This window comes from Narcine bancroftii, chromosome 6, assembly GCF_036971445.1.
Source record: "Narcine bancroftii isolate sNarBan1 chromosome 6, sNarBan1.hap1, whole genome shotgun sequence".
NCBI lineage: Eukaryota > Metazoa > Chordata > Chondrichthyes > Torpediniformes > Narcinidae > Narcine > Narcine bancroftii.
This window is the reverse complement of record NC_091474.1, coordinates 37,760,551-37,776,713: the sequence shown is the minus strand read 5'-3', so window position 1 is coordinate 37,776,713 and position 16,163 is coordinate 37,760,551. Positions and strand designations below refer to the sequence as shown.

At 40.0% G+C, this 16,163-nt stretch overlaps 1 protein-coding gene across 1 annotated transcript in view; it reads right to left on the bottom strand.

Annotated features, from left to right (window-relative positions):
- The window catches only part of slc12a5a (solute carrier family 12 member 5a), a 715,472-nt gene extending 700,536 nt beyond the window's left edge, over positions 1-14,936 (bottom strand). Inside the window, exon 1 of the mRNA XM_069884657.1 lies at positions 14,705-14,936. Within this exon, the coding sequence (XP_069740758.1) occupies positions 14,705-14,858 (154 nt within the window). The 5' untranslated portion in view covers positions 14,859-14,936. The remainder of the gene's footprint in view (positions 1-14,704) is intronic.
- Positions 14,937-16,163: the final 1,227 nt, after the last annotated feature.

The following is a 16,163-nucleotide window of genomic DNA, read 5'->3' as shown; positions in this document are numbered from 1 at the left end:
TGCTGTACAAAGCTCATACTGTACACGATATTGCCTTTGTAACAAAATGGGTTTTCCCAAATTTTGGTAACAGATTAATTAAAGGATTAAATCCTTTATTGAAAGGAGAAATAAATTGAACAAACTTGTATTTGAACAGAATTTTTTTCTTTCCTTGAAAGAGAATTACTTTTGTCAACCATTAAAATAAATTACACAGAATTAATTATTACCAAATTAATTTGTTTCCTTACTATGCATTGCATGTTGTACTAATTTTCCAAAGTTGCATACACATTATGATATTAAGTTTATGCAAATGGAACAAATAAAAATACAAGTGAGACAAATTATTTCCTCAGTTAGAAGATGAATTTCCAGATGGTGACTGCAAATCATGGGCAAAAAAAATGAAATAAAGAAAATTCAAATTTATTGTCAGAGCATGTACACAGCATCTCATAAATCCTCAAGATTCTTTTTCTAGCCTGCCAGGCAAAATTTCTACTTATCGGTAGTGCAAACTGTTCTTAAAGGATACAAATAGAAAAAAGAGAAACGTAAAGAAAGAAAAAATGTTCCTAAAATGATTGCAAATACAGACAAAATGTTCTTTAATAATGTGTGGAGTTAGAGTTCTTAAATGAATCTCTAATTCAGTCTGCTATTTAGGAGTTCGATGGTGGAGGAGTTGTAACTGTTCCTAAACCTCGTGTACCAGTCTTGTGGCACCGATACCTCTTTCCTGATGGCAGCAGCGAGCATGTCGGGGGGAGGGGTCGATATTTAATGTTTGCTGCTGGTCTCCCAGCAGCAATATACCATGTAGATTTTCTAGACAGTGGGAAGAGTTTTCCCTGTAATGCTCTGGGCTGTGTCTGCTACCTTTTGCAGGGCTTTCTGCTCAGTGGTATTGGTGCCTCTACAGCAGGCCATGATGGAGCTGGCTAGCACACCTTCCACTTCACTAAACCTCCACAAACTGAAGTAAAGGTGCTGGCGTGCTTTATTTATGATGATATGCTTGCGGTGGGTCCAGGAAAGATTCTATGAGATAGAGACTCATCCTCTCCACTGCTGATCCCCAAAGATCACTGGATCATACAGTGATGCCCTGTAGTGACAGTGAGCAGACACAAGATTCAAAGACTGAAACAACAGGGTTTATTCAGCTTAAAGTTTCTGCTGTGGCCAGCTGTGCCTTGCTCCCGAGTGACTGACCTCAAGAGGAGCTGGGTGTAGCTTATACTCTGGGTGGCTATTTGGCAGCTGGCCAGGTGTTGTCTGTCTATTCAGGTCAACTGATTGACAGCTGGCCAGGCGTTGTCTGTCCATTCAGGTCAACTGATTGGCAGCCGGCCAGGCGTTGCCCGCCCATTCAGGTCAACTGATTGACAGCCGGCCAGGCGTTGCCCGCCCATTCAGGTCAACTGATTGACAGCCAGCCAGGCGTTGCCCGCCCATTCAGGTCAACTGATTGACAGCCGGCCAGGCGTTGCCCGCCCATTCAGGTCAACTGATTGACAGCCGGCCAGGCGTTGCCCGCCCATTCAGGTCAACTGATTGACAGCCGGCCAGGCGTTGCCCGCCCATTCAGGTCAACTGATTGACAGCCGGCCAGGCGTTGCCCGCCCATTCAGGTCAACTGATTGACAGCCGGCCAGGCGTTGCCCGCCCATTCAGGACAACTGATTGACAGCCGGCCAGGCGTTGCCCGCCCATTCAGGTCAACTGGTTGACAGTTGCCCAGGTGTTGTGTCCATTCAGGTCAACTGATTGACAGCTGCCCAGGTGTTGTCAGTCCTCCAGTGATCTTCCTGCAAGTACAGTGATTTCCCCCTGCAGTAGGCTAGCGGTGTATCACCTCTGGTTTTCCCTTTAAAATCTACAATCAGCTCCTTGGTTTTGACAACAACAATTGGGAGGTTATTGCCAGATTTTCAATCTCCCTCCTGTAGGCTAATTCATTGCCTTTTTTTTTTAAATACAGCCCACTACTGTGGATTCATCAGCAAATTTGTAAATGATGAAATTCCTTTTCCACTCAATTGTCAGGAGAAATTGTGTAAAACAGGAGGTGGTGTTGCAAGAATAATTGGAAAAAAGATAATATAAAAGATAATGAAGTTTCACAATTACCATTGTGCATGACAACCTGTTGGTGGTGTCAGAGTAGTTAAGGGTGAATGCAATAAGGAGATGTTCAAAAACCTGGGAGCAGTTGGATAGCCACCTGAGCTTAGGGATGATCTTGGCTATATTTGCTACTCTCTGCAGCATTCTGTGCTCCTGGGCACTCAAATGACCAAACTAGGCTGTGATCAGTCAGCCAGTGCACCTGTAAAAGTTTGATGGAACATTTGACACCAGGCTAAATCTCCTCAGAAAGTAGAGACAGGACCTTTTACAAATTATTTTCAGAATCTCTGATTTGATACAAATACAGAAGTATTGACTAATAAAGTGTAATGGTATGGATTGTGTGCGCTAATTGACTCAGGCTGGCCTGCCCCCTGATGACACTCTCACCTGGACTCCTCCCCAGGTCCCTGGCCATAAAGGTCAGGCCACCTCTCCCTTCCCTGCACTTTCCTAGTTTGGATCTAGGCCAGCTCAAGTCTTCTGTAGAAGAAAACCGATTGTTCCCCTCAGTCTTTGTCCTTGTGATTATTAGGGCAACTGGTAGTGCCCAACATACAGTAATTTAGCCCTTTGATAAGGAATTCTTTTTTTCCTGTAGTCAAATAGCTTTGTTTTTGGTCATGGGTTTATATCTTTATTATTGTAATTTTTTTAAAATTTAGAATGCGGGATACCGTGAACTGGTGTGATCCAAATGTAATGTATTATTTATTGACTTTTAATATCTATTCTTATGTACTCTGTTTTTTCAATGTGGAACTCAATTTCAATAAAAATATTGGAAAGACATTGGTGTGCATCATACAGAGTGTGGCTAAGCAAGGAACCAGCAAATCAATGGAGCAATTAACCCCTTCGGCAATAGACCAATTACTGTTGAAATCAGAATTAAAACAGATCAGACAGCATGTGTGGAGAGAGAAACCAAGTCAACCTTCAGGATCTTGCATCACATCTGAAAAATGTTGGACTGTAATCATTTTCAGCAAGAACCGAGACAGATAAAATACAAATAACAAGGTTCGAATACAAGACCAGTGAAAGGATGCAAGACAGGAGTGATTAGAAAGCATAAACAGAAAACAAAATTTGGGTCAGATGTTGGTGTAAGTGGCAATACCTGAATTATTGCTTCTTAAAGTGAAAGTGATCTGAAATCAGAACACTGTAGTGACCAATTAATGGGGCAGTTGAGGGGGGGGGGGGGGGGCTGTTCCTCAAGGTTTTATTGAAGATGAACGGAAGGTTGAGGGCAGAGGAGTAAAAGTGCAAGTGGGATGTAGACTTAAAATAACAGGCAAACAGAAACTCAAGGTCTATTAGAGAACTAAATGGATATGTTTTTTGATAGTGTTTGGTGATGCTTTTGCTGTTTACACTACCATCTGTTTTCCAAGTTCAACCTGCTTTTTGCCTTTCCTTATCATTCCTTTAGCCACTTGGTCTTCACACTTTATCCTTGGCCCTTCCTTTGATCTTTTGGTTTCTTCATTCAGCTTTAAATTCTTCCATAATTAATCCAAACATTTTCAATATTACTTCTTAACCATTAAGATAGAAAGTCATTGATAGAAAGTCATTGAGCTGAAACAATAACTATGTATTGTGCCACTTGAGTTAAGAGCAGTTTCAGGATGTTTGATTTGGAACAATAAATAAAATCCAATCACAATTAATTTTTCCTTCAGTTACATGAATTCGGAGAGCCCGTGGCTGGAATGTGAATGAAGCCAGATTCCCAAGTCCAAATCTGACTTGACAGGATTGTAGTGAACTCAAGAACAGAGTGTGGGGGTTCTCGGCCCCTTCCAGCCTGTCCTCCCATTCAATATTATCTGGGCTGATCTGCTCTTCTTCCCTCAACTCCTCTGCTGTGTCAGTTCCCCACAGATCTCAGTTCCCTCATCTTTTTAAAAAAAAAGCCTCCAGTGATCGAAACTCCACAGACCTCTAGAGTGGAGAATTCTAGACGTCCTCCATGGAGGCTCACAACAGAATATGTCCTTGCTTAACTTCTCATACCTCTATTATGAAGAAACACCTTTTATTTTCAGTATTCCAACCTAACATTCATTTTGAAAGATTTAATTCATAGAATTGTTCATCAGCGAATCCCTGAAATATTTGTGCAGATATCCTTTTTCCTGCTAATATCTTGCAAGAAGAACAAATATCACCCAATCTTTGAATCTGACTGAATGAAGATTTTCAATTAGAACCAGTGGTTCCACTTTTATTTTGAACTACTGTCATGATTAATGATTCAACTATTGCTGTTTACGCTGTTTCTGAACCCTTGGTGACCTGAACTGTTTCTCTCTCCATAGATTCTTCCCAACATGCTGAATGTTCCCAGCATTTCCTGATTTTAAATTGAAAGATCTATTGATGAAATGTAAGGTTTTAAACAGTGGCATCACTAGGGTCGGTTTCACCCAGTGCTGTAACTCATGGAATCACTCCACACCCCCCCCCCCCCAAATAAAGTTAATCCTTTTCCTTTAATTACTAAATTCTCAAATTATTGATATAGGTTCACAAATACTAATTACCCCAATATTGTAGTTAGAACACAAGAAAATTTGACAAAAGCAGCAACTTTAAAACACCAGCAGCAACAAAAACAACAGCGCTTGCTTGTAGCACGTGCAGACAAAACCATGTGATTCAAAGTATCATTGTAATTGGGTAATAATGGCAGCTCTGAACAGAGTGAATGAGAAGGTTCAAAAAGTAAATTAGCACAGTTTTAGCCTTGCACGTATGTTAATACATGCAAACTGGGCTTATGAAAAATATTATAACTAACTACAGGGATTTTTTATTAAAAATAAAAAATTTCTGCTGAAACTGCACCAAACATTTATCGACAGTCATTTTGGCATCAGCCCCTCTCATGGCACCACCCAGTGCTGTCCTCACACCCAATGGTTTTAAAATTAGCAAACAACAACTATGCCATCTGAGCCACCAGAGCTGCCTCAATGACTATTGACCAGTAGCACTCACTATTGACCAGTAGCCGACTGCGATGAAGTGCTTTAATAGGTTGGTCATGGCCAGAATCAACTCATTCCCAAGATCTGGACCCACTGCAATTTGCCTATCGCTCCACAGCAGATCCACTCAGCTCAGGATCACCTGGACAATAGCAACACATACATCAGGCTACTCTATCAACTACAGCTCAGATTTCAATACCATCATACACTCAGTACTAGTCAACAAACTCCAAAACTTTGGCCGCTGCACCCTCCTCTCCAATTGGATCCTTCACTTACTCATTGCAAGACCATAGTCAGTACAAATCGGAAACAACTCCTTACTATCAATCAACACAGGTGAACCTTAAGGATGCATGCTTGGTCCATTGCTTGACAGCCATGACTACATGCTAGGCATAATTTGACTGCCATCTACAAACTTACTGATTCTACCATGGTCATTGACGGAATCACAGATGGCAGAAGCAGCATACAAGTGGGGAATAGATCAGCTAGTTGAGTGGTGTCACAACAACAACCTTGCACTCAATATTTGCAAATTTAAGGAGCAGATTGTCAACTTCAGGAGGGGGAAATCAGGAGGAAAGGAACTTGCTGGCATTGAAGGGTCAGCAGTGGAAAGGATCAAGAATTTAAAATGTCTGGGTGTTTACATTTCTGAGGATCTGTCCTGGGGCCTCCATGTCGATGCAATCATGAAGAAAGCTCAACAGTGGCTATAACTGGAGGAGTTTGAGAAGATTTGGTATGTCACCAAAGACTCTTGCAAATTTCTACAAGTAGATGATGGAGAACATTCTGAGCAGTTCATCAGTCTGACATGGAGATGCCAACGCACAGGAGAGGATAACAGAACCGTGAACTCAGCCAATGCCATCATGGGCATCACTCCATCGAGAACATCTACAAGAGGCAGTATCTTAAGGATACTGCCAAGACCATGCCCTCCTCACACTGTTACCATCAGGAATTAGGTACAAGAACCTGAAGATGAACACCCAGCAGCATACAAAAAAGCTTCTTCCCCTTAGCCATCAGATTTCTGAACAGACAATGAACCACAAATACTACCTTACTTTCTCTTCTTAACAAATTTCATGTTCATGACAATAAATTCTGGTTAGGTTTCTGAAATTTAGTTTCCCTGGCAACAGTTATATAGCCATAGTTCTGAACAATTGTAAACCATTAACATCTCAGATGTGTCTTAGCAATGCATGATACATTGTGTTGGGTCCCAGTTTTCCTAATAGTCCTACCTTTCCTTATTAAAGTCCTGCTAGTCAACATGAGCTTAAGCCATCTGTGGTGTCTTCCAAGTATCTTTCAGGTGTCCCCAAGTTGGATAGGAGGAATCCTATTGGTCATTCATTGGAAAACATTTCATTGGATCTAAATATCCTTTGCTGAACTTTCATTGTTAATAAATGTAATTGGCTTACTCCTACTTTGGTACTCAATTGTTCCCAAGTGTTTTGTCTGTTGATAAGCATCAAATTTATTGATAGCCTCACCTTCTGTGAGTGCTACCAGCCACTTATACCAATAGCCTTGATGCACCGGAGATTGTCTGATCTTGGAGACTAAGCAGGACTCATCAGTACTTGGAGGGGAGATCGCCTAGGAACACCAGGTACTGTAGGTTTCTGCGAGGGGCGCTGGACAAAGTGGTGACTCTGCCTTACGGGAGACAAAAAACAAAGAATTTCATGCATGTTACATCCTATATGTAGTATTATGACAATAATGGAGCCTTTACCTTTATACTTGGAGGGCCTTCATTACATTACACTATACTGGGCTGTGTAAAGTGCTTGGACATGGGCTTCTAGTGCAAGACTGCACCTGGAACCATGCTGGGAGAAACAGTGGAATCTCAAGTACTTGCTATTTTTGAAAAAGGTGTACATCTCAGCAATCTGAAGGTGTCATAATTTTTCAGTTACATAACTTCTCGTTCTGTTTGAAGTGGATTGCAGCTTTGAATCTTGCAAATTACATTATTTAAGATACATCACTTTTCTTTCATGTATACACCAACAATTAAAAGGCCAGATTAAAACCTATTACGCACAAAGCTTTGGGATTAGGAAGAGTGCTTTGGAGCTCTTATTCCTGGAGAATTAACTGAATCAGTTTTTTTTCTGATTCGAATTTACTGTAGAACAGACATCTTTCAATAATGACCATAAAGTTCACAGACCTACAATTTTTCAATCCAGTGAAGATGGCATCTTCCAGAATATTTCCAAAAATTCAAAGAAATTTGTACAGACATCCCATTTGATCAAATACACAAAGACTGAAAGTTGCCGAAACAGAAGGCTTTTATTTGTCCGAGATGGACAGCATCCCTGCATTGGTCGCGCACACTGACCTGGACTAGAACGGGGGACAGGCTTGTGGCATGACAACCTTTATGGGGAAGGGGAGGAGTCACAAGCCAGCCAGAGAGCAGGGTCAACCTGGAAAGTCATGTTATTTACATATGACAAATATGTACAATAGTGGTTTCGCCACATTTGTATGATGATCTGATATGTTAATCCACAGAATTGGAAAATTTGATTCAACTTTGCCTGGAAAAAATAGACAAGTGATTGGTGCTTCCAGTGAAACTACTGCCTCTCCACTGCATTGATCTCCATTAACTCACGACTTTGGGTGCAGTCTGTGTAGTTTTTTGTATGCTTTGGTTTCTTCCCACATCCCACACATGATTGGAAGGCTCATTGGCAACTGTAAGTTGACACGTGTGTAGGTGTAAGTATCTGAGGACAGTTCATGGGAATATATGGAGCATAGATTATTGGGAACTATGGCAAATGTATTTACAAATAGTGAATAGCTCATTAAATCCTGTAAACCAGTGGTCCACTTATCTACACAGTTTGTGGCAGCCACAAAATACTCTGACAGGTTTGTCAAACACATTTCCCTTCCTTAAATCTACATCATCTCTTCATAATTGTGCTCTGATTTCTAACTGCACTGGCACCCAGTCCGTAATAACAATTCCAGAATTTCCCCCATTCTGATATAATGCTGACTGGTATATAGATCCATTTTTCTCTCTCCCAACATTCTTGAATGACAGGGATAAATTGGTCACCTTACACTCCAAGGGAGCTCTTCTATAACCAGTGGCCTATTGGGACCACCATCACAATAAAGATCTCTCTGAATTCTCTGATGTTTTTATCCACAATTTGCTTATTTAATGTTGTCATTCTCCACATTACACAACTTCAGAAACTTTTTTCTAACTCTTATTGATTCTCAGTTTTTATTTTGTTCTACCATCATTTTCTAGCCATCCTTCACACATTTCCAAAACCCTCCCAGTCCTCAAGGATATTGCTCTTTTTTGCCAAAGTATCAATGTCTCCCTTCAGTCTAATGCTCATTTTAGATGGCCATTATTTTCCTCTGTGTCCCAAAATTAATGCACGTTTGCCATGATTGTTTGCTGATTCTTATTCAGGGAGAGGGAAGGAGAAGTAGAGAGAATGGGAGAAAATATACAAGCCTGCCTGATCTAATGAACATTTCCAACATTCATTCTCTCTCTCTTTGCTTCTTTATCAGTATCCCCGCCCACTGCTCTGACTATTTTCCCTAGTCTCACTGATTTAATCTCTCAAACCTTCACTTTATTTCAGTCCAGTATAGAAACAAAGACAATTAGACAAACAGAAATTATGTGACACAAACCACAAAGAGAAACCAAGAGGTAAATCAAGAAGGAACGTGGTCAATAAGACACTAAGGGAGACAAGGGCAATGGTTTATGCATAGAATGATTCCTCCTGCAAGAAAAACTGCATTTCACTCGAATTTTGGGTCATACAATATGGAAAAAGTTAAAGAGATCTTGTTTGAAATCTAATATGGTTAAAGCTACGTAAATGGAGGTCTTGTAGTGGGAAAGTTTCGGACCAAAGGCACAACATCAGAATAAAAGAGTGTCCCTTTAGAACAGAGATGAGTAAATCTACGTAATACAGTGGCATGGCTGTAGAGGCAAGTCATTCAGTATATTTGAAGTGTTGGTTGACAGGTTATTGATTAGTAAGGGCATCAAAGGAGAATGAGGTCAAGGAAAAATACATCAGCCATGGCATAGGGCTGAACAGCCTAATTTGTTCCAAAGTCTTATAAAAAGAGATGATTTCTATTGACAGCTTTCTCATTAATTTATTTATTATTGCCTCTCTGAGCCAAGATTCCCATTCAGTTCATATTGCATGCTTAAGCTTCCATCAATCTAAATTACACCACAGTACTACGACAGAAAGTAAATTTTCCCAGAGTTAACCAGTCTGGTCGAGTCTGCCTTGTGGCAGAGATTAAGCAAATCACTATCAACATGTAAGACACATACTGGAACATTAAAGCCATCCATTGAGGCAGTGAGGCTTTCAAGGGAAAATATCAGCAGAAGGGATCTGAACAACCAATAATTAGAGGACTATTTGCTTGTTAGCTGAAAAGTTAAATGTATGAGACTGACATACTGGATAGGTAATGAAATCAAACATTGCAGTATCTCATTGTAATCTCAAAGTGCCATTCTCTAGACATTTCATTCCTGGCAATACAAAGATTTTATCTGTGTATTGATATTGTGGAGTAGGAGATAACATTTCTTACATTTTTGAACAAGGTTCTCTGCTAGCACTGAGTGCTTCAATAGGTCAAGATGTTGGAGCCTCCCATAATTCATTCATGGAATTTGGTTATTGATATTTTACCATGTGATTGAGCAGTCTGCACCAGAGCTGTTGAAAAGTTTGTTTACAGCAGACTTTCAGACTCCATGGATTTCTAAATTGTTCAATTTTAAATGCTTATAAAATATTTGTAGATTTTACTTCAGCTAATGTTGTCTTAGAAATGGTGTGTGAAAACATGGTGCAGTTGCTTTGGTGTTGCTGGTGTGAGTCATGTGTGCATACCTTAGGCAGGATCTTGCTCAACAAGCCTTTATCAAGAAGCCCTCCTCTTTGAGAAAACGTTAACCATATTATTTCACAAATCCTGCTTGAGGTAAAACCAGGATTGGTTGATTTTCTGTAATAATTGCTCATCTTAAAGTGCTGAGGACTGAATTTGATGTCTATTGGAAATCATTGTGCAGCTTGGGAAGCACAGGCAATGAAGATGGCAGCACAGACATGATGGATGAGATTGGGTACATGTCAGGTGATCCTGGGATGAGTGACGGGAAGGGGGAAGAATCAAAAAAACACCAGAAGCTGGAAAATGTTGATTATTATTGAAAACAGAAGTTTCTGTCTATCAACAATTACTATGTTTACACACACTCCACTATTCCAACATTCACACTTGACACACTCTCCATAATATGCAAACATTCCAAAAGATACTTTCCAGCTTCTTGCAGGAGAAACTAGTCTTCAATGCCAGAAACTGTCTGGTGATTACAGGTTTAATCATCTGCTGAAACATGAAAGTAGACAGATGCTGTGATTGTCATAAAAACACAGAAATGTGTGAGGAACTTAGCTGGTCTCTAATTATCTGGTGCTGATGAACTGTCATCAAGGAGTCAGAAGATCAGAACTCATTGGGGCAGATGGTATGCTGATGCTCCACACTCTCAGAAGCTAAGCCTGGTCAGTACTTGGAGGGGAGACCACTTTGGAACACCAGGTGCTATAGGTTTCTGTGAGAGGTGCTGGACAAAGTGGTGACACTTTGTCTGCCTTATGGTAGGCAAAAGTCAAAGAAGTTCATCCAAGTTACATTCTAAATGTAGTATTACATAATGGAACCTTTCCCTTTATATCCCAGTTCACTATTTCTTAAGCTTAACAAAATATGGATATTACAAACATGTCTCCCTTACCTCCCTTGTGCCCTTCTCATTTTAGATACTGTAAGGTAAAACATCATGAGATGGGAATGTGTAAGGAGTTACCCTGTACAGGGCTGTAACAAGATGTGAATGCATCCTTGTACTTACAAGATAAGAGAGACATTGATGGATTGAGAGGCAGGAAGCTAGCAGGGAAAGGATAGCAACAGTTTTAGTCATTGGACAAGTAATGATATGATGATGTTCTAAGCATGTATCCAAGGGTATAAAAAATCACCATTTTGCTGATAACGGCAGAATGCATTCTCCGACTAACATTGTTAGTCGCAAGTGTTACAATCCGGTAATAAAGAACAAAGAACCCTGATTTCGACTCAGTCTGGTGTTTGTCTCACTCATTCATGAACAAAGCAGACCTAACAATACTTAAAGGTCACTTTGCTAATGCCAGTCAATGAAGCCATTCCATGATGACAAGTCATTGCACTAAGTCAACTCAGATCCAGCAACAGCACTTGTGTTTGAGTGAGATCTCCACTGACTGAGTCACCATGAGTGGACTGCATCTGGATGCAGTAGAAAGCATATTGTAAGTCAATTCCACAAGAACCAGATGGATGCAATGGGGAGACTTAGTGAAGAAGGGTGATGGGCATGCACCCTCAGATGCTTCAGGCATTGCCTGACTTGCTGCAGAGCGGTTGTGAGGGGGCCCCTGTAAACTATTCAAGTTTGGGGCCAGTTCCTGCTCTTCAGGCTCACTTTCCTCCAGACAGTCCACAATGAGAGTTATTAACTTTATGTAACTCGGTCCATAGAAGAGATCAGTGCAGTAACATGCTAGATGCATTATATCCATGGAACTGTGAGATTAAAAAAATTCCTCTGTAGAATCAGAATTGTGTTTCAAGCTTGGTTTGATCCTATTACTCATTTGAGATGTCACAAAATTTCAGATGACTAAATTCTTGGCCTTTACCTCATGCATAACATGGAAATAATTCAGGAGTCTTAATAAAATTGAGACTGAATTTCAATGGAAATGGAAATTCAATGGAAATGGAATCAGAGGAAAATTTAATATAATGAAACATTAACAACCATTTTAACTCAATTCCAACCTGTGGTTTTCTTGTATGGAAGCTTGCAAAAAAAATGGTTGGACAACTTCAGTAATTATTGCAGGTATGCCATCAGATTGTACTGAATCTTATTGTGTGATTGTGTTTTTTTTGTGGACTTTCAATTCTATTCTCTCCCCGTGACCAGAGACAAGTGTTTCTTCTTCAAAAGTTTCTACAAATGATCTAAAAGGCCCAACTTTCCTTCCATCATAGAAGAAAATAGAGCACCATGTAGAGAAAACACAGCAAGCCATTCCCACACCACAAAGTTTGGACAGCTTGCAAAATATCCTTCTTGGCTCAACCACCTGTTAAAAGTTGTCAACAGTTTTTGGACCATCAGAAACATTCCAGACACCAAAAGTATAAATAATTCCTTTTTAATTATTAAATATTGAAATAATTAAACAAATTAAGAATGCTTTGAAACAATTAACAAATGATGAACCAATTTTGTTTTAAATGTAAATGATCTTGCACTTTCCTTGGTGCCTTGCAGCCGTTCCTCTCACTTAAATGAATAGGGACACAGATCCCTCAGAGGTTTTTCAAATGGACTCAAATGTATTGGGGAAATTTCCTCAACTGAACTCCAAATACTATGTCAACTGCAATTACAAAATGTAACTAGCTCAATTTAGGACTCCATACATAGGTGTTTTTAATTCAGACATACAGCACAGTAACAGACCCTTTCAGCCCATGGGCCCGTGCTGTCCAATTACATCCAATTAACCAACAACCCTGGGTAGGTTTTGAATGATGGGAGGAAACTAGAGCACCCGAAGGAAATCCACACAGACACAGAGAACATACAAACTCCTTACATACAGGATGGGATTTGAGCCCCAGTGCTGATCACTGGTGCTGCAACAGTGTTGTGCTAACTGTGCTGTCCTTACTTAAGGACCTTTTCATGGGGAAATTGCTGGAAAGTTCCACAGAGAGCTTCCAGTAATTACCTGCACAACATTTACATCAAACGAGGAAGAATTCCTCTTCATAGTGTGTTGTCAGTCAGGATGGTGCAAGCATCATTATACATTTGAGGCTCTAATTCATGTGCTTCTTATAACCACATGAAACCAAATGGCAGGAAGTGAGCACCTGGTCCATTAGCCCTAGCCTGATATTCATGAAGGTTGGAGCTTCATGACTGGACCTTTCCTATTCCCAGTCATCTGCCTTCCAGCCAGTAGGTTTCTGGCCATGGAATGAGGAACAAATCACATCGTGGTGCAATTTTCCCAAATAATGGAGTTGACACCATGAATCTACCATATTCATTAGAAAATTTCTGGAAACTACATCCACCATAAACAAATTGTTAGTGTAACTGGTATCTGCTAAAATTATTTAGATAAAGACACTGATAAAGATTTAATCCTCTTGTTCATCATGTGAAATAAAATCAAAAACCAGTTTAAAAAGACTTTCAATCCCATGTACATTGCACACCAAAGAAATCTTACTCCAATAATGTAATTTTAATTTGGAGGAAATTAAATACTTCAGGAAAAAAAGAAACACAGTCATAATGTTATGAAGATTGTCACCTCAGATGTATATTCCATGTAGTGGGAGTCAGTGTCTGAACCAATAACCTTGCAAGAGATAGGAGCTGGAGTTGATACTTGAAACCTTGCTTGTATTGTTAATAGTGTTTCAGTTTTAACCTTGTAGAACATTGCTTGCATGCCTAACATTACAGGCATAAACCAGCAGTCACAGAACAAGACATTCCCTGGTTAGCAAATGGGAATGTTCGATTATGAATACACCAAATCCATCACAATTTCTTAAAGCATAATTCCACTGAAGATAATGACATTGATTTAGGGTACTGAAGGAAATGCCAAGTTTAGATTGTAAAATATTTCTGACCCTTCTCGAAAAGTGATTTTTCCTGACCACCAATAAGTAGATTTCTCATCCCATGCAACTCTTGTTTCATAATTAACAATAAACATTTGCTAGAATCTGATATGAATATGAGCCTGTTCTGCTTCCCACAATCCATTAGATTTTTTTTTTAAATATAAAATGACCAACAACAGCATGCACATTAACTTTAAGTACCGCCACACGAATAGGAGCCACAATTATTCAAAAGCATCTTTGCTTTACATTATTACTTCTTGCCTAAAATTGAGCTAGGAAGGCCAACTGGAATTACTTCATAAAATTGTGAAGGTTCATCACTGCCACAGAACATCAAGTCACAGTCAACAGTACATGTCTATGACACGGATTTACACAGCATAAAACCATTTCTTTACACAGAATCACCCAAGCATCTTGAGACATCGGCTTATATTTAGTGGGCAGTTATTTTTTTTCCCCAAACATGCCCAAAATTTCTTTTACCTCAGTGTAAACGGAATGCGATTTAAACAGTGCATTGAGGAGAGAGTTTCATATTGCCAGCTGTGCTTTTAGAATCCAGCATTCTATTTGATACTGCTCAATTCAATCAATTACTTTGCTTCATACTCCTTGCAGCTGAATTGAAGGTTTCAGTTATTTTTCTCATGGCTGCTGGAGGTTGACATTGAAGTCAGTTCAGAGAATTATGTACTCACTGTGCTCCACTCGGATGAGATCTCTCCTACCTGCTTTTGGAACCTCGTTTCTGTACTCAGCCGGCTCGGCTGCCTCATTTCCATTTGAAAAGCTGCCTTCTTTTCTTGCTCCTGGCATATTAGTTTGAGTCCAAACAGCTTCATCCTCTCCATGAATTGAGGTAACAGTGAACCTCTTGCTCATCGTGCAGGTAAATGGAATGAATATCACTGGAAAGGAAGAGAAGTACTATCAGACCAGACCACTACACCCAATCACTTCTTCAGCAATATCAACAGTGAATGAACTGAATGGTGCTGGGCTTTGGCCTCGCTGGGTCTTAATGCCCAACCCCTTCAATTGAAGCTAAGTAAATAAAAAGTGAACAAAAAAATACTTTGGACTCAACTTTGCTCCAGTATCTTACTGGTATCTATTGCATTGACTAATTTTCTTAATATTATCAGTTAAAATAGTAATTAAATCAAATATTTTTCTCCTATAAACCTATACGCAAGTGGGATAGAGACAAAGTGAAATGTAAACAAAAGCTTGTTGACTGAGCAGTGCTGTTTCTCAGGAGCTTTTCCATCATGGTTCTTCTACTGCTATGTAGTAGAGTCAGAGACTTACAGCACAGATGGAGGCCCTTCAGCCCTCCAAGTTGATGCCAACCATCAAACACTCAGTTATATTAAACCCAGTTGATTCTCTCCATACACTACCTCCTCAGTTTAGTTTATTTGTCACAAAATACCCAGCACATTGAGAAGAGTTCTTCTGTGAGCAGACCAGCAGGTTATCTCCAGCATTCCTACAGCTGTGCATAGAGCACAATTTACCAAGGACAGGGCGACATTGAAAAGGAAGATAGATTAGCATCAAGTTCAGTGTGATAGCACTGTTGTCGGGTTCATTCAGGAACCTGGTGAGTGCATTCACATTTTAAGCCTTCTCCCTGGTGGGAGGATGGAGAAGAGTGTGTCCAGGTTGTGATGTGTCCTTCAGTTTGTTGACTGCCTTTCTCAGGCAGAAAGGGATGGAATCTATAAGAGTGGAGAGAAGTTTGCATTATTTTCTTAATTGCATCAACGACCTTCTCTGGGTTATTATGCTCTTGAGCTGGTTTGCTCCCCTACCAGCTGTGATGACATCAGCAATTATGCTTCTGAGGTGCACCTCAAAAACTTGTTGAGGGACAAGAGGGACATGCAAAATTTCCTTAGACTCCTAACAAATAGACAGTGGTGTGCTTTCTTAGAGTCAAGTTTATTATCATTAATTGTACAAGTACAACCCAACAAAACAGCATTCTCCAGTCCTCAGTACAAAACATGCAGACTCACCACCAGATAAGACACACATATGGACAACAATACATATGCAGGACAAATATTTCATCTATACAAATAAATATTGTTTCATGTATATGTGAGTCTCGGATGGTTAGCATGAACAGTTCCTTTGGTCGTTCAGCAGTCTTACTGCCCATGGGAAGAAGTTGTTTCT